General features: G+C 37.0%; 1 protein-coding gene across 2 annotated transcripts in view; it reads left to right on the forward strand.

The window, feature by feature from the left end:
• ZBED1 (zinc finger BED-type containing 1) overlaps positions 1-18,482 on the forward strand; it is a 163,888-nt gene extending 145,406 nt beyond the window's left edge. For both annotated transcript variants that reach the window (XM_058185671.1, XM_058185670.1), the window contains exon 7: positions 18,020-18,482. In XM_058185671.1, the coding sequence (XP_058041654.1) occupies positions 18,020-18,208 (189 nt within the window). In that variant the 3' untranslated portion in view covers positions 18,209-18,482. The remainder of the gene's footprint in view (positions 1-18,019) is intronic.
• Positions 18,483-19,721: the final 1,239 nt, after the last annotated feature.

The raw sequence follows: 19,721 nt of genomic DNA on the forward strand, positions 1-19,721 counted from the left end.
ACCCATCTCTTTCTGCTACGACAAAAGCGATGTTTTCTGACTTTTGCTAACAAAAGCAAAGCTGACTGTTTTATTCTACACTTAATTTTGCAAAATTCTCCATGCCAATTATATATTCCTCTCGTGTAAGTGTGTGTGTGTGTGTGTGTGTGTGTGTGTGTGTGTGTGTGTATTTGTGCGTATGTATTGTCATGAGAGCTAATTGTTAAATTTTCTGGAATTTTGAGAGTCAATTGAGAGCAGAGTTAAGCCATGACTCTTATGGCACCAATTAGCTGCTCTGGAACTAGGGGTGCAACACATTGGCAGCAATGGAGGCAGTAGAGCCAGTTTCTTAAACATTTACCAGCACATCAATAAGTGGACACCATATATCCTGCTCCATCCATGAAAGAAAATGCTTAATTTCTTAGCCCAGACTCGACAAGGAAACTAGCAGGGGAAGCCACCAGTCACAGATTGTGCTAAGTGTGGGCTGGACAGAACATCAGGAAATCCTCCTGGCCAAAGAAAAGAGGTTGGAAATCTCAAGCTCTGCACCGTTCCTTAACATGACTACCGTGTTTCCCCGAAAATGACCCTGTCTTATATTTTTTAGAACCCTGAAATAAGTGCTTGGCCTTATTGCCATGCGCTCAAAAGCCCAATTTGGGTTTATTATCAGGGGATGTCTTATTTTGGGGAAACTGGGTATATGCAGTTTTAAATATGCTTTTCTCATTTTACCCTGATCTGTATATGCATTTTGAGTTTCAGGATGCATCACAACATTTGGAAGTCAATGGTAAACTTGACTGCTCTTCAGTTTATGAGAAGTATATGTTTGCACTGCAATGCAAACCCAATTAATTTTATCCTCCTTCCCGGAAGATTATGTTGCAGGCCCTTCCTTCAAAGGTCTTTATTTTAAGAGATAACTGAAATACATTTTTAATATGCAGTACTTTATAGCCTGCTGTGCTGCCTTATTAATATGATTTTTAACTCTCCACTAGAGATGGAAAGGAGGAGGAAACGTTCCGCATTATTTATTAGTTCTGCAGCAAATACAAGTCTTCTAGGTTTTAACCAAAATGTTTGGTGGTTGCATAGATTGTTGGGAAAGATATTATATAGTTAACACGAGATGCTTTTAGACTTTTTGTAAATTTATTGATCTAAGTCTTTAGTTAAGCATTTAATTTGGTTTTAATTTGAGAATACAACTTCTCCCCTTACAAGCCTAGAGTAGCAATAAACGAGAGAGCATTTTTACTGATTTTGGGGCCAAGTTGCACATATATAAAATTTGATGGAGCATTATTCCAAAGTTTTTTGTTGTTCTTGAGAAAAACAATTTTTTTCAGGAGTGGGAAAATAACTAGAGTGAAAAAGTAGTAAGAATACATGGAGATATTAATTTTTCTCGCTTCTGCTTCCCATTCATAATGCTAGTTAACATGTCACTAAAATACTTTTAAGATATTACATATGGGCTGGAATGAAAATAGTAAGTATAGGAAAAATTAACTGTCCCCAACTGACATAGAAATCTAGAAAAACTAATCAATATGTTACATTGTAAGTTCGTATTTTTAAAGTTGTTATTTGTGTGCCTGACCACTCAGGCACCTTCAATTGAATTTTTATTTTGTTTGCTTTTTGCCCATCCATCAGCATTGCTATGCCAGGGTCAGCTAGACAGTTTTGGAAACTGTTCTTAGCTTTATGACTAATATAATGCTAATATAATAACCAGTGAAGTTTAATAAAGACAGATATAAGATCTCCTGAATCTATTTGAACAATGTGGGCAATACATAGACAATGAATACAAGTAGCTAAGATACAGACTTTATAAGCATTTAAGTTACACACTTATAGTCTGTATATTATGCCAATTATATTCAGCCATACAATTTATAAATTTTTCTATATTGGAAGCATGGCTAAGCAAAAATCTAGCAAAGATTTTTAAAATTTTAGAAGTATTGATTATTAGTATTGTTATAAAAGTACTATTGTTATGTGTGCCAACTTGGAAAATAAATAGGAGGTAAATGTGTGCTTGTTCAAATCATTCAAGGTCACATGCTAAATGTTGCTGGCAAAACATGAACCTGGTATATATAGGAACTTTGCTAATTTATCACTTTTTGCCTAGTTTAAAGAATATATAAAGAACAAATCTCTATAAAATGAGAAACTGTCAAGATTAATGCAAATTAATCAAATTAATCAAGATTAATGCATTTCTGCAAAAATTGTTTTCTATCTAAATTTACATTGTCTATGACAATACTTTAATTTAAAACATTTATTAAAGTCAGCAATCATGACTTGATATAATTAAAATTTCCCACAATGGAAGATAAGTTGCAGAGAAGTATTTCAACTGTTTTTATTTTCTGTTATTTTATTAACAATTTCTTTTTTAAAGATTATTCTTTAATGAAAACTGAAGTCAAGAAACACTGAATAATCATAGGCCAAAATGAACGTTGTTTCCTTTTTTTTTTTTTAATAGAAGATATAATTTATCTAATTTCACTGAGTATTTTGGGGCGGGCTTCTAGAAATTGTGCAGAAAATAAGGGAATTTTAAAAGAAAACAAAGTAGGTGATAGAACCTCAGAAAGATAGAAAGGAATAACAAATTCATGTTGTTGTTAGTTGCGAAGTCGTGTCCGACCCATCGCGACCCCATGGACAACATTCCTCCAGGCCTTCCTGTCCTCTACCATCCTCTGGAGTCCATTTAAACTCATGCCTACTGCTTCAGTGACTCCATCCAGCCACCTCGTTCTCTGCCGTCCCTTTCTTCTTTTGCCCTCAATCTTTCCCAGCATTAGGCTCTTCTCCAGTGAGTCCTTCTTTCTCATTAGGTGGCCAAAGTATTTCAGTTTCATCTTCAGGATCTGGCCTTCTAAAGAGCAGTCAGGGTTGATCTCCTCTAGAACTGGCTTGTTTGTTCGCCTTGCAGTCCAAGGGACTCGCAGGAGTCTTCTCCAGCACCAGAGTTCAAAGGCCTCAATTCTTTGGCGTTCAGCCTTTCTTATGGTCCAACCTTCACAGCCATACATTGCAACTGGGAAAATGATAGCCTTTTGTTGGCAGGGTGATGTCTCTGCTTTTTAGTACGCTGTCTAGATTTGCCATAGCTTTCCTCCCCAGGAGCAAGCGTCTTTTAATTTCTTGGCTGCAGTCCCCATCTGCGGTGATCTTGGAGCCCAGGAGAATAAAATCTGTTACTACCTCCATTTCTTCACCATCTATCTGCCAGGAATTGAAAGGGACGGATGCCATGATTTTAGTTTTCTTAATGTTGAGTTTCAAGCCAACTTTTGCACTCTCCTCCTTCACCAAATTCATATACAATGATAAAATTGATATTTTTCCAAATATGTAAATTCACAAAAAGAAAAGGTGAAATTTCCTAGGGGGCTGTCTTTTTTTTTTTTTCATTTTCTGTTGACTTTATAGTCTTTAAATGTGACATTTGTAAGCACCAAACATTGGGTCTTCAATGTTTAGCTTTAATCATATGTACTGTATGGCAAAATGGCATACCATGGCAAGATAATAGCTGATATAGTTATATTTGGAGCATATTGTTGTGGCTCACCTGAAGCAACCAAATCATTTTCAAGATGCAATATAATTTTATTAGCATGAATACATCTATTCCGGATGCCCAGCACTTTCTGAGCAGCCCTGCACAAAAGCAGAACCAGAGTTGATATACATTTGGCCTACTACATTACAAAAGTGAGACAAGCAAAAAGGCAGACATAGTGCAAATTACACTATGATTTTGATAAGCCGATCTTTGTTGAGATCTTATTATTTACATTTTCCTACCAGATTGGAATGATAGCCATAATAATTCTGAAATATAGTTTTTCCCTTTTTCCGCCAAAGGGATATTTTTTTTTGGATTGGCATTTCCTTATTGATATGGGTAATTTGTTCTTTTTAGCTTTGGATGTTACTAATGGTACATATAGATTAATGACTCTTTGTGCTTCAAGTAGAAAAGTGTTATAATAGTCTTCAGCAGTGTTGCAGTCATTGAATAGGATTTGCCAATCTAGAGATGAAAGGTCGGCAGCTATGAGATCATAATTTGCTTTTTTAAAGTTGTATTTAGGAGTCCTATTATGAGATTCCTTGTAAGGATGTAAATTTAGACAAAAGTCAATCATGCAGTGGTCACTGTTGGAGAAAGGTTCTTTGATGTGAAGGTTATAAATTGTGTTTAAACAGTTGCAGAAGATTAAATCGAGGCAGTTGTTGTATCTAGTGTTGTTAGATACCAACTGATCAAGTCCTAAAGAAATGACGGGATTATACAGAGTCATATGTATTGATTCAGTAGAGCACTCATTTAGGGTCCAATTAATAAGAAATAAATTGAGGTCACCAAGAAAAATAATTAGATGTGGGCATGAGGCTTCCCATGTTAGTAAAGTAGTTAGTTTACTTGCATGATCAAGGTCATAATCAGAGGCTATGTAACATACTAGGAAGCGGATTGTGGTACTTAGTGAAAGATCACAGATAATGGTCTCATGAAGAACTGGAAGCTGTGCGGGTCTGGATGGGAAAAACCCCTCCAAGACTGAGTGGCTGTGGATGCCGGCTTCCTGGTACAGTCAGCTGACTCCATCGCTGACTGTAGGGGGTGAGACATTGGCCCCCATGGAAAGGGTCCGCAATCTAGGCGTCCTCCTGGATGCACGGCTGTCTTTAGAAGAGCATATGACGGACGTTGCCAGGGGAGCTTTTTATCAGGTTCGCCTGATACGCCAGTTGCATCCTTTTCTAGACCAGGATTCCTTATGCACGGTCACTCATGCCCTCGTCACTTCCCGCCTGGACTACTGCAATGCTCTCTACATGGGGCTCCCCTTGAAGAGCACCCAGAGGCTCTAACTGGTCCAGAATGCGGCTGCGCGGGTAGTAGAGGGAGCAACTCGAGGCTCCCATGTAACACCTCTCCTGCGCAAGCTGCACTGGTTGCCGGTGGTCTTCCGGGTGCAATTCAAGATGTTGGTTACTACCTTTAAAGCGCTCCATGGCTTAGGACCAGGTTATTAACAAGACCGCCTGCTGCCACCGATTGCCTCCCATCGACCAGTGTACTCCCATAGGGAGGGTCTCCTCAGGGTGCCGTCGGTCAGGCAATGTTGACTGGCGAACCCCAGGGGGAGGGCCTTCTCTGTGGGAGCTCCCGCCCTCTGGAACGAGCTGCCTCCAGGGATTCGTCGACTCCCTGACCTCCGGACCTTTCGACGCGAGCTCAAGACATTTTTGTTCCACCGCGCAGGGCTGGCCTAATAATTTTAATGGGGGGTTTATCAGAGTTTTATTAGAGTTTTAATTATTCCTAGCTAAATTGAATCAGTTTTTTAACAATGTTTTAATTTTTGTATTCTTGCTTTTTACCTTGCTGTAAACCGCCCTGAGTCCTTCGGGAGAAGTTAAAATAATAAATAAACAAATAAAAATAAGATAGTCATAGGCCAGTGGTGGGTTGCCCCCAGTTCACTCCGGTTCTGTAGAGCCGGTAGTAAAAATCTGCTGGCGTTCGGAGAACCGGTAGTAATGGCTGGCTGGCCACGCCCCCGAACCGGTTCCCTGATCATCAGAGGTTTGTTTGGGTTTTTTTACTTTTAAAAGCCTCTTTTTTTCAGCCAAAAAAAGGCTTTTAAAAGTAAAAAAAACCTCCTCTGATGATCTCACGGCTGAGCCGGGATCATCAGAACCCTTTAAAAGTTTTTTTTTTAACAACCTCTTCAGCTGAAGAGGTTGTTAAAACAAAAGGTTTTAAAAGGCTCCTCTGGAATCCCAGCTGAGTTAAGAGCTTCTGGGCTGCTATTAGGCAACTTCAGCTGAGATCATCAGAGGAGCCTTTTAAAAAAATTTTTCCTCTGGCCCACCCAATCCCCCCTCCTCACTTACCTCATTAAACTTTTTTCGGGCTGGCAAAGCCATGCTTTATATCAGGTGCATCAGCTAGCAACTGCCTGCCTAGAATCCACTGCTCAGTCAGCAACTGCTTTGCTGGCTGAGGAACTCTGGGAATTGAAGTGCACAAACCTTAAAGTTACTAAGGTTGGAGACCCCTGATCTAAAAAATATAAATAAAATAAAATATTTGTGCAGCTTTCTGAGATTTGGTGTGTTTCTGTAGTGTTTCATTCTAACTACACAAACACAGAATCTCACAAAGTTGTATGTGGCATTTTTTGTGTGTGAGTCAGTTGTGTTGTGTGTGTGTAAAGTGTGAAAGTTGGTTTTTGAGCTTTTTGTGGCTGTGTGAGGTTCCTGCAGTTGCAGGGGCCATTTTGGGTGAAGTGCAGCTGCTTTTACGCTGTGTATGAGTCTGTTGTGTTATGTTGTGTTGTGTGTGTGTAAAGTGCGAAAGTTGGTTTTTGAGCTTTTTGTGTGAGGTTCCTGCTGTTGCAGGGGCCATTTTTGGTGAAGTGCAGCTGCTTTTACATTGTATGTGAGTCTGTTGTGTTGTGTTGTGTTGTGTGTGTGTGTGTCCCTTCGCAAGGACTTGGAGGCAGCTCCTCTGAAGAAAAGAGGAGGCGGCAAAGCTCTGGCTGTCCCCCGGGAGAAATCACCCTGTCTCTGCAGCATTGGTCATGTGATTGAGTGGGCGTGGCCAATTTGATGTCACTCACAGAAAGGTGCAGCCCCACCTTGCCCTGAGTGACTTCAAGTTGGCCATGCCCACCGGGTCACATGACCACCAAGCCATGCCCACCAAATAAACCACGCCCACAGAACCGGTAGTAAAAAATTCGGAACCCACCCGTGTTATAATCTACAAATAAGCAATCAGGAAACAATCAATATCAATATAAATCATAAGGATACAAGCAACAAATTTACAGTCATAAGTGGAAGGAAATGGGATTAATTGGGAGGAATGATTTTCTCTTTTAAACAACAGATGTTCATACCAAATTCAATCCAAAAAGCAACCTAATTTCTAGAATATTTTAAAGAGAAAATGGAAGATCAGCAAATGGAAGTGATAAAGGGCTCTGGCAATCTAGACTCTACAAAACTACAAGAAGCTGACAAAGAGGCCATCACACCAGGCTAAATTTTTGACATAAAATGGATTTTAAATGCCTAACGTGGAATATAAATGGAGCAAATGCTCCTCAAAAAAGAAGATAAAGATTTCATTATTTTAAAGAAATGAATCAAGATGTAGTCTAATTCCAAGAAAAGCATTTTTGGAAAAAGTCTATGTAATATTTAATCTGCAAATATTTGTGTAAAGAATTTATTTCCATGAGCATTAAAAAATGGAATTGTAACCACCAATTAAACCAGAACTGATATTGGTTGATGATTATGGTAGATATGTGGGGAAGGAAACTAATTTGCATAGGGCCAAGACTTTGATAATAGGAATTTTTGCTCTAAATGATTTGTCAGTTCTTAGGGCTATACCTTCCATCATCCTGAACTATTTATCATATTGGCAAAGATTCACGGGTTGAATCCAAGAGTTTCTCCTATTTTCTCACTTTGAAAACTGTTTGCCTTATATTCCTCTAAAAATTTCTAGAGCCTTGTCTTGTTCAGCAAGAAGCAGCCCCACTGTCAATCAGCCTCTTTCAGAACATACAACTTGCAATTGTTCAAGATAAAATATTTTCATCTAAACAATTTGAAGACACAATAATCCCTCACAATGTATTACTCTCTAGTTATGAATTCTTTTTTTGGCTTCTCATGATTTCTCTACCAAGTTCTGTTTGCATTTTTTTGCTTGCTATGTGAGCTCACTGCTGAGAAGCATCATGTAGCCTTAGGCAAACATCTTTATTAGGAATTGTTATTCAATGTACAATATTCAGTGTTATCTGAAGTTGTTCCTATCCATTGTGGAAAGGAAATTTGTCATAGTGCTCTAGATCTCTGTTTTTACCAGCTCTAAGATAGATCAGATCAAGAAATCAACTCCACAGAAATACTATAATTATATTCTGTTGAGATGGGCAATATTGAATAGAACCTTGCAAATTTTTTGTGTTTTCCCCTTTTTTATATGGTCAGAGAGGAATCAACCTAAGTCTCTTGCTAATGCTGTGTCCTTTCGCAGGGTTTACTTCTTGTTGTTTCCTTGCTTGCTTGCATAACAGCTTCTGCTTATTTTCTTCAAAGTTATCTCCAGGGCTCTCTACAGTTTTATTAAATAAATGTGAAATGTGAGACTACTAGTTAGGATGTGGATTTGATTGGGTGAAAACAGCAGGATAAACTATATTCAGAGAAAAAATATTGGTGGGGTAAAAGAATTGACTGTTGTTCATGAAGCATCTATTGCTCATGGAGTTCTTTCAGGTCCATTGTTCAGTTTGACATATAAAATGTGTTGAATTGTGCACTTGCTGAGTTTAGAAAACATATCACTTCAGTTAACATCAGTAGCCAAATGCCTGCTTAAAATCTCATATATGGAGATCAAGATAGAAAGGAAGAAGCAGATTTTTGTGTAAAATTCCCCCAAAAGTCTTCGAGAAAGTATATCTGAATAGTTTTGGTGCTGACATTTGTTGTTAAATTCATTATTACAACTGCTTTTTAAAAAAATAATTTTTATTAAACAGTTTTTCCATTTTCTACCACAATTTTCATCTTTACTGCATTTCGGTATCAGTATACCTCATATATACAGGTTATTTCCCTTTTTCTTATATACATTATAATTCATGACTATAAATTAACAACATACCTTGATCTGTACACTATACGCTTGTTATAGTTACATAAATATATATTCATTTTTATCACATCTTATCTTACCTTAACATCCTTAATCTTTACTTCTATTCTCTAACCAGGTATACCATGAAGTCGAAATCAAATAATAATCTGTTTCCCCTCTGTTCTTTATTTCCATTGTCAGCCTATCCATCTCCGCACATTCTTTGTTGTTGTTGTTAATTGCGAAGTCATATCTGACCCATTGCGACCCCATGGACAATGTTCCTCCAAGCCTCTACTATCCTCTGGAGCAGGGGTCTCCAACCTTGTCAATTTTAAGACTTGTGGACTTCAACTCCAGCAAGTTGGCTGAGGAACTCTGGGAGTTGAAGTCCACACGTCTTAAAATTGACAAGGTTCGAGACCCCTGCTCTGGAGTCCATTTTAAGCTCACGCCTACTGCTTCAGTGACTTCATCCAGCCACCTCATTCTCTGTTGTCCCCTTCTTCTTTTGCCCTCAATCTTTCCCAGCATTAGATTCTTCTCCAGTGTGTCCTTTCTTCTCATTAGGTGACCAAAGTATTTCAGTTTCATCTTCAGGATATGGTCTACTAAAGAGCAGTCGGGGTTGATCTCCCCTAGGACTGATCCGTTTGATTGCCTTGAAGTTAATATTGAAAAAATTTATCGTGTTAATTCCTGGTGGGCAAGGCAGAAGTGTTTACCGAGAGATGTGGTTATTTATTTTACAAATAAGAGGATTAGGTATGGAATTTTGCGAGCATTTTATAAAAATAAATTTCAAATACTAGGACAAGATATAATAATGATGAAGGAAATACCTCCTAAAATGTTAAGAAAGAGAAAAGAATTTGCCTTTCTGGTGGATGAGCTTAAGAAACATCAGATATATTTTAGATGGGAGGTTCCAGCAGGTTTAACACTGAATTATAAAGGAAGAAAGTATTTTCTCAACACAATTTGTAAAGCACGAGATTTTTATACTAATGTATTAAAGATTGGGAATTCTTTGTTAACAGATGTTAAGTTGAATGGTGAATAGATGGTCGAAAATGTGTAAGATAGAAGAAGGGGAGGGAGAATGTTTAACTTTATTACATATGATTATGGTTAATTTTTGTAAATGATTTATTGTGGATATAAATGTGTAATTTTAGGGGTACTATATGATATATTAAAGGTATAAAGGAATAGGAAGATGGAATATTGTTTAATTTTGGAGGATAGATAGTAAAATTTAGGAATTTGGATTAAATATTATATTTAAGAGATGGATGTAATGTTAATTAGAATGTAATTGTTATAATAGATATATTTTGGATAAGTTATAGGTGTAATTTTAACAATGTTATTTGATATAAGTAAGGTAAAGTGAAGATTTTAATTACTACAATTGACACTTTGGATATTTGTAATATTATTTGTTGTATATATAAATGTTAAAGATGTGAAAAGATGGACTATTGCTTACCCTGAAGGTTGGACAGAAAAATTAAAGAAACTAAGCTGGAAATATGAACTATTTTGAGAGACTGCTAAGGAAGAAAGACATTTTAGAAGAACCCTTGGTGAATATTGGAAGATGGAACGTTGTTTTGATATTGATTGATGAAGGTTGGATATTAAAACTATGTACTTTATTCAAGAATAAATACTAACTCAATCGGAAACTTCTGAGAACTCTAGGAGTGGAATGGTCTGATATATAATGGAGTGGAAGAAAAGTATCTTCTTTGTCTTTGGAAGGAGTGGAGGTTTTAAGGAATGACTATGGATTATGATTTGTGCTAGATTTTAATTTTGTTGTTAGTTTTATACCCTGTACTCGGTTCTCGGAAGTCCTGGGGGTGGGGGGAGGAAGGGGAAGGGAGGGGGAGGGGGCAGAAAATGGATTGATAGTTAATGTACAAAGATGATTGAAGATGTATAATTAATGTAAGATCGGACCTGCCTAGCTACTACTTTAGAATGAAGGGAAAGAAGGAGTAGAAGAGAGAAGGAGGAAAGAGAAGAGGAGGAGGAGGAAAGGAAGGAAGAGGGGAAGAGGGAGAAGAAAGGAGTAGGGAGGAAAGAGGAGAGGATGTAGATAAGAGAGGGGGAGGATGGTTATGGAAAGTAGAAGAAGGTAGAGAAGGAGAGTAAAAGGAAAAGGAAGGGGGTGGTGACCGGGCAGACCCGATTAATTGTATATGATGGTACATTAAATATGTTATTGGATATGTTATTGGATAAGAATGTCAAAATAAAACTTTTTGGGGAAAAAAAAAAAAAAAGAAGATAAAGATTTCATTATTTTAAAGAAATGAATCAAGATGTAGTCTAATTCCAAGAAAAGCATTTTTGGAAAAAGTCTATGTAATATTTAATCTGCAAATATTTGTGTAAAGAATTTATTTCCATGAGCATTAAAAAATGGAATTGTAACCACCAATTACAACCAGAACTGATATTGGTTGATGATTATGGTAGATATGTGGGGAAGGAAACTAATTTGCATAGGGCCAAGATTTTGATAATAGGAATTTTTGCTCTAAATGATTTGTCAGTTCTTAGGGCTATACCTTCCATCATCCTGAACTATTTATCATATTGGCAAAGATTCACGGGTTGAATCCAAGAGTTTCTCCTATTTTCTCACTTTGAAAACTGTTCGCCTTATATTCCTCTAAAAATTTCTAGAGCCTTGTCTTGTTCAGCAAGAAGCAGCCCCACTGTCAATCAGCCTCTTTCAGAACATACAACTTGCAATTGTTCAAGATAAAATATTTTCATCTAAACAATTTGAAGACACAATAATTCCTCACGATATATTACTCTCTAGTTATGAATTCTTTTTTTGGCTTCTCATGATTTCTCTACCAAGTTCTGTTTGCATTTTTTTGCTTGCTATGTGAGCTCACTGCTGAGAAGCATCATGTAGCCTTAGGCAAACATCTTTATTAGGAATTGTTATTCAATGTACAATATTCAGTGTTATCTGAAGTTGTTCCTATCCATTGTGGAAACGAAATTTGTCATAGTGCTCTAGATCTCTGTTTTTACCAGCTCTAAGATAGATCAGATCAAGAAATCAACTCCACAGAAATACTATAATTATATTCTGTTGAGATGGGCAATATTGAATAGAACCTTGCAAATTTTTTGTGTTTTCCCTCTTTTTTATATGGTCAGAGAGGAATCAACCTAAGTCTCTTGCTAATGCTGTGTCCTTTCGCAGGGTTTACTTCTTGCTGTTTCCTTGCTTGCTTGCATAACAGCTTCTGCTTATTTTCTTCAAAGTTATCTCCAGGGCTCTCTACAGTTTTATTAAATAAATGTGAAATGTGAGACTACTAGTTAGGATGTGGATTTGATTGGGTGAAAACAGCAGGATAAACTATATTCAGAGAAAAAATATTGGTGGGGTAAAAGAATTGACTGTTGTTCATGAAGCATCTATTGCTCATGGAGTTCTTTCAGGTCCATTGTTCAGTTTGACATATAAAATGTGTTGAATTGTGCACTTGCTGAGTTTAGAAAACATATCACTTCAGTTAACATCAGTAGCCAAATGCCTGCTTAAAATCTCATATATGGAGATCAAGATAGAAAGGAAGAAGCAGATTTTTGTGTAAAATTCCCCCAAAAGTCTTCGAGAAAGTATATCTGAATAGTTTTGGTGCTGACATTTGTTGTTAAATTCATTATTACAACTGCTTTTTAAAAAAATAATTTTTATTAAACAGTTTTTCCATTTTCTACCACAATTTTCATCTTTACTGCATTTCGGTATCAGTATACCTCATATATACAGGTTATTTCCCTTTTTCTTATATACATTATAATTCATGACTATAAATTAACAACATACCTTGATCTGTACATTATACGCTTGTTATAGTTACATAAATATATATTCATTTTTATCACATCTTATCTTACCTTAACATCCTTAATCTCTACTTCTATTCTCTAACCAGGTGTACCATGAAGTCGAAATCAAATAATAATCTGTTTCCCCTCTGTTCTTTATTTCCATTGTCAGCCTATCCATCTCCGCACATTCTTTGTTGTTGTTGTTAATTGCGAAGTCATATCTGACCCATTGCGACCCCATGGACAATGTTCCTCCAAGCCTCTACTATCCTCTGGAACAGGGGTCTCCAACCTTGTCAATTTTAAGACTTGTGGACTTCAACTCCAGCAAGTTGGCTGAGGAACTCTGGAAGTTGAAGTCCACACGTCTTAAAATTGACAAGGTTGGAGACCCCTGCTCTGGAGTCCATTTTAAGCTCACGCCTACTGCTTCAGTGACTTCATCCAGCCACCTCATTCTCTGTCGTCCCCTTCTTCTTTTGCCCTCAATCTTTCCCAGCATTAGACTCTTCTCCAGTGTGTCCTTTCTTCTCATTAGGTGACCAAAGTATTTCAGTTTCATCTTCAGGATATGGTCTACTAAAGAGCAGTCGGGGTTGATCTCCCCTAGGACTGATCCGTTTGATTGCCTTGCAGTCCAAGGGACTTGCAGGAGTCTTCTCCAGCACCATAGTTCAAAGGCCTCAATTCTTTGGCGCTCAGCCTTTCTTATGATCCAATTTTCACATGAGGACCCAGATTGTTGGGGGGGCAATAAGTTGACTTTGTAAAAATATACAAATAGAATGAGACTATTGCCTTATACACTGTAAGCCGCCCTGAGTCTTCGGAGAAGGGCGGGATATAAATGTAAACAAAACAAAACAAAAAAACAAAACAAAAACAGCCATATATTGCAACTGGGAACACTATAGTCTTGACTATACGCACTTTTGTTGACAGAGTGATGTCTCTGCTTTTTAGAATGCTGTCTAGATTTGCCATAGCTTTCCTCCCCAGGAGCAAGCATCTTTTAATTTCTTGGCTGCAGTGATCTTGGAGCCCAGGAAAATAAAATCTGTCACTACGTCCATTTCTTCCCCATCTATTTGTCAGGAATTGAAAGGGCCGGATGCCATGATCTTATTTTTCTTAATATTGAGTTTCTAGCCAACTTTTGCTCTCCTTCTTCACCAGCATCAAGAAGCTCTTTAGTTCCTCTTTGCTTTCTGCCATTAGAGTGGTATCATCTGCATATCTGAGGTTGTTGATATTTCTTCCGGCAATCTTAATTCCAATTTTTGATTCATCTAGCCCCGCCTTTCTAATGATGTGCTCTGCATATAAGTTAAATAGGGCAGGATGACAGTATACAGCCTTCCCGGACTCTTTTCTCAATTTTGAACCAATCAGTGGTTCCATGTCGAGTTCTCACTGTTGCTTCTTGACCTGCATATAGGTTTCTCAAGAGACAAATAAGATGGTCTGGTACACCCCATCTGCTACTCCCATCTCTTTAAGAATTTACCACACTTAGTTGTGATCTACAAAATCAAAGGCTTTAGCAAATGAAGCAGAAGCAGATGTTTTTCTGGAACTCCCTAGCTTTCTCCATGACCCAGCATATGTTGGCAATTTGATCTCTAGTTCCTCTGCCTCTTCGAAATCCTGCCTGTACTTCTGGTCGTTCTCGATCCACATACTGCTGGAGCCTAGCTTGTAGGATTTTAAGCATACCCTTACTAGCATGTGAAATGAGTGCAATGGTGTGATAGTTTGAACATTCTTTGGCATTGCCTTTCTTTGGAATTGGAATGTAAACTTACCTTTTCCAATCTGTGGCCGCAGTTGAATTTTCCAAATTTGCTGGCAAATTGAGTGTAGCACTTTTACTGAATCATCTTTTAAAATTTTGAATAGCTCATCTGGAATATTGTCACCTCCACTAGCTTTGTTGTTGCTCCGATTTCCTAAGGCCCATTTGACTTAACATTCTAGGATGTCTGGCTCAAGGACAGTGACCACCCCATCATGGTTATCAGAGACGTTAACCTCATTCTTGTATAGTTCTTCTGTGTAATTTTGCCACTCCTTCTTAATCTCTTCTGCCTCTGTTAGGTCCCTGGCATTTTGGTCCTTTAACATGCCCATCTTTGCATGAAATGTTCCCTTCATATCTCCAATTTTCTTGAAGAGATCTCTGGTCCTCCCTATTCTATTGTTTTCTTCTATTTCTTTGCACTGTTCATTTAAGAAGGTATTTTTATCTCGTCTAGCTATTCTCTGGAATTCTGCATTCAATTGGGTGTCTCTTTCTCCCTTGCCTTTCGCTTCCCTTCTTTCCTCAGCTATTTACAAAGCTTCCTCAGACAGCCATTTTCTTGCATTTCTTTTTCTTTGGGATGGTTTCAGTTGCCACCTCCTGTACAATGTTGCTAACCTCTGTCCATAGTTCTTCAGGCACTCTGTCTATCAGATCTAATTCCTTAAATCTATTTGTCACCTCTATTGTATATTCATCAGGGATATGATTTAGTTCAGGGGTAGTCAACCTTTTTATATCTACCGCCCACTTTTGTATCTCTGTTAGTAGTAAAATTTTCTTACTGCCCACCGGTTCCTCAGTAATGCGCCATCATCTGCGCATGCCTCTCGCGCATCGTGGATTGGCTTTGGGGGGTGGTGCCGGCTACCAGTCTGTTACAGCTGGGTGGTGTGTGGGAGATGCGCAAGCTATTCTGGGATGAGGCTCTTTTGTTTGCGGTCGCACTATAGCGGCATTTAGTTTTACTTACGTAACGTGAACTAAACTTATGCACGGGCGATACAAATAGTATATTTTCAGAAATTTAAATTGTCACAGGGAATTTTATGAAAACCTAATGAAAATGTTTTTAAATAATGCTATGATTTTTTTTAAAGTCAATTAAATTTAAAAAAAGGAAAGTGCTTCAGTATCAGACAAAACCCCTACCACCCACCATGAAAGCTGGAACGCCCACTAGTGGCAGTAGGGACCAGGTTGACTACCACTGATTTAGTTCATACCTGAGTGGCCTAGTGCTTTTCCCTACTTTCTTTAATTTAAGCCTAAGTTTTGTAATGAGAAGCTCATGATCTAAGCCACAGTCATCTCCTGGTCTTGTTTTTACTGACTGTATAGAGCTTCTCCATCTTTGGCTGCAGAGCACATAGTCAATCTGATTTCTGTGTTGACCGTCTGGTGATGTCCATGTGTAGAGTAGTCTCTTGGGTTGTTGGAAAAGAGAGTTTGCTATGACCATCGAATTCTCTTGACCAAATTCTATCAGCCTGTGCCCTGCTTCATTTTGTAATTATCCTCTTTGAGTGATGAACATTTTGCCATTAGCCAGATTCCCAGGTATTTAACTGTCTTGGCTATCTGAATATCAATTTTCCCCTAGTTCTTTTTTCTGTTTATTGGTCAGATTTTTAGCTATTATCTTTCTTTTGTCTGTATTTATTTTAAGTCTGGCCACTTTACCAAATTCTTCTAATTTCTGAAGTAGTTTAGATCCTATTTCCAATGGTTCTTCTAGGATAAATACTAAATCATCGGCAAATGCTTGCACTTTATATTTTTCCTTTTTATTTGTAGACCTTTTATTTCTTGTTCCTGTCTGATATGTCCCAATACTAGTTCTAATGATAGGATAAATAATAAGGTGATAGGGGGCATCCTTATCTTACACCCTTAGTTATTTTAAATGTTTATGTTGTTTCTCCATCACATTTGCTGTCTGAATAGAGTATATTGAGCATATTATCCTTACAAATTTCTCTCCAAAGTCCATAATTTTTAATTGTCGAATAATGACTTGGCGATTTAAACTGTTGAACACTTTTTGTGCATCTAGAAAGATCAGTGCTAATTGTTTCCCAGGGTATGTTTCATAATATTCCAGGTCATTCATAATCATTCTGGTGTTTCTCAGCTGTCTTTTTTGGTAGGAACCTGTTTTGATCTGAATGAATAATTTCATTTAATATTCTTTTTAATCTTTCTGCCATTATGGATGCAAATATTTTGTAATCAACATTTAATAATGAGATGGGCCTATAGGTTTTTTTTATCTGTTGGTGGTCTATTTTCTTTTTGTATTAATGCAATGAATGCCTCTGTCCATGATTTTGGGAGCTTAGCTTCTGCTAGTGCTTTGTTATATATCTCCAACATCAACTCCTCTAATGGTCCTTGTATAGTTTTGTACAATTCTGCAGGAAGTCGTCAGGTCCCAGTGTTTTATTTTTGTTTTTTTTGTTTCTTAATTGCCTCCGTTATTTTCATCATAGTTATTTTGTCATTTAACATCATTATCTTTGTATCCGGTATTTTGGTTAGACCCCTCTTGTCTAAATATTGTTCAATACTATCTTCCGGTATATTTTCTAGGAATACTTTAATAATATTTCCATTAAACTGTTACATGTGAAACAAATAATATCACACCAATAAACAAAAAAAAATTGCTTCTGATTTGATTTTTCTTCTGACACATTCTAGTCTGGTGATAGTTCTTTGACTAAAATTAAATTCTCTGATTTTACCTTGCTGTTCTGGATTAAATGCCACAATTTGCTGGCACTCTTGTTTTCATGATCTCCGGCTTGTGTGTTGTAACTAAACAAAATGCATTATACATATAATTTACACTTTCATCTTTTTATGGCTGATTACAGAACTTGTCATCTTGGTAAAAGAACTAATTGCACTAGAGACTGCAGTACCATTGCTTGCTTTCAGAAATGCATTAATTCTGTTTCTGAAGAAGGGATGATTTGCAGTAGTGTATAATGTTGCTGCATAGAGATTGAAAAATCTTGGACCAAAGCCACTATAATAAAGAGGCCTATCTTTTCAGTATATCTTCAGATACACAATGACCTCCAATCATTTCCACTTGCATATTCAAGCAAAAAGCAGAGGCTGACATTTGCAAAGGGTTTAGATTTTCAAAACATCTGTAAAATCATACCGAAAAATATGTTGTTCTATAATGACTGAAAATCAGTTTTAAAGTCCTATGTTATTGTAAGCTTTTCTAATAAATTTATTTATTTATTTATAATTTAATTTATAATAAGGGAATTTATTAATGATATCAGAATTGTTCATCTTTGTTTTTGAATGGCTCCTGTAATCTTGTAACTTTTTCAGTCATGCCACTTTAATCATACATTTGAGATTCTTATTGTCTATTATGGTTTCTTCTTTTCTTTTTTAACTCACTTCTTTAGAAATAAGTGATGTGGTCAGTATCATTCTTCCGATTTATTTTCTCTCTCATCTATTAGGTAATGGCATAGAAATATGAATACTTATTTACATATGCAGAAAATGTAAAAAAAAGTTCCTGTTTTCATCTTAATTTTTCACATTCTGTATGTTTTCAGTCTTTAATTGTGTTTAATTTCTCTAATCCACAGACACCAGAAGAAGGTGCATCTACATCAACTTATGCATCAGTTTCACCAGAACTGGAAGGAGTTGGCGGATGCTACCTTTACAACGAGAAAAGGACAAAATCTGCTGATGTCTCTTATGATGATGAGTTGCAGAAAAGACTCTGGACAGAAAGCTGCAGACTTGTTGGGATTCCTGATGTAGTGTCCTAGAGGTCATGGGGAGAAAATGATGGGTTTGCTATGGGAATTCAACCTGTCTCACTGACCCAAGCTGTGCAGCATCATTCATACTTCAGGAATTCACTGTTCATATGAGCAAGTATGGACATTGTTTGAGCTACCAGTCTGCCAGCAGTGGCGGCAGTGATGATGGTGGGCAAAAAATTCCCAGCTAGAATTGTATTTATGGTGGTTTTAAATTTAACCATCCATTTTGTAATCATAATGTTTCTGTCTGTGATTAAAAACAAATTCTTTAACCTTATGTAGAATTAAGAGTTTTCTTTCATAAAACAAAGAAGTTAAATTGATGTGGTCTCCATTCTTCAAATCCAAGGAGTTGATAATTTGATTTTCAGCAACTTAAAAAAACCTGGAGTGTTTTAACTCTTAATGTTGGCATTTTGCTCCTTTCAAAGAAATATAAAAGTAATCTGATGTTAATTTTTTCACATACCTTAAAATCAGCATGAAGTTGACTTTCTAGATAGTTTGGGATTTCTAAATGTTTTTATAAAGATGATCATATTAATAGCAATAACCCTTTGCTACTGTTGTCTTTGCATATCCCAATTCATATCCCAAATTTTATAATTGTTTATGAATGACTATGAGATGGCAAAAGGAATCATTATAATGTATAAAACAGAAGCTAGAGCTGGCACCTGTCCAGTGCATTGCCACAGCTATATTTTAATATTACATATTGGTGGTTAAGAAATCACAGTTCCAGTGATTCATTCCAGACTGATGTCAACAAAATTTTTAGGGAGGGATTAAGCAGATTTTGTTCACAGTTCAAAGAACCTAGTAAACTGAAGTCTGCTTGATAATGCTGAGACTATCTCTTTTAGTTATAATGTTAAATTCAGCGTGCACCCACTTTACAAATTTAAATTTAAGTTTAAATGATAACTTAAATGACCTGTTTTTGACAAACCCATGTTGGCTTTTGGTTATTACTTTGTTTGAATCACCGAACACCTAGAAGCAAACAAAGTAATAACCAAAAGCCAACTTGGGTTTGTCAAAAACAGATCATGCCAGACTAATCTTATTGCATTCTTTGACAAAATGACAAAATTAGTAGACCAGAGGAATGCTGTCGATATAATTTACTTGGACTTCAGTAAAGCATTTGATAAAGTAGACCATAACCTACTACTAGATAAAGTAGAAAAATGTGGGTTAGATAGCACCACCACCAGATGGATTCGTAACGGCTGACCAACCGCACTCAACATGTAGTCCTCAACGGAACTACATCCACATGGAGGGAAGTATGCAGTGGAGTACCCCAAGGCTCTGTTTTAGGCCCAGTACTCTTCAACATCTTCATCAATGACTTGGACGAGGGGATAGATGGGGAACTCATCAAATTTGCAGATGACACCAAGCTGACAGGAATAGCCAATACTCCAGAAGATAGGCTCAAGTTACAGAAAGATCTTGACAGACTTGAACATTGGGCGCTATCTAACAAAATGAAATTCAACAGTGAAAA

The sequence above is a fragment of the Ahaetulla prasina genome, chromosome 5, assembly GCF_028640845.1.
Source record: "Ahaetulla prasina isolate Xishuangbanna chromosome 5, ASM2864084v1, whole genome shotgun sequence".
In the NCBI taxonomy this organism is placed as follows: domain Eukaryota; kingdom Metazoa; phylum Chordata; class Lepidosauria; order Squamata; family Colubridae; genus Ahaetulla; species Ahaetulla prasina.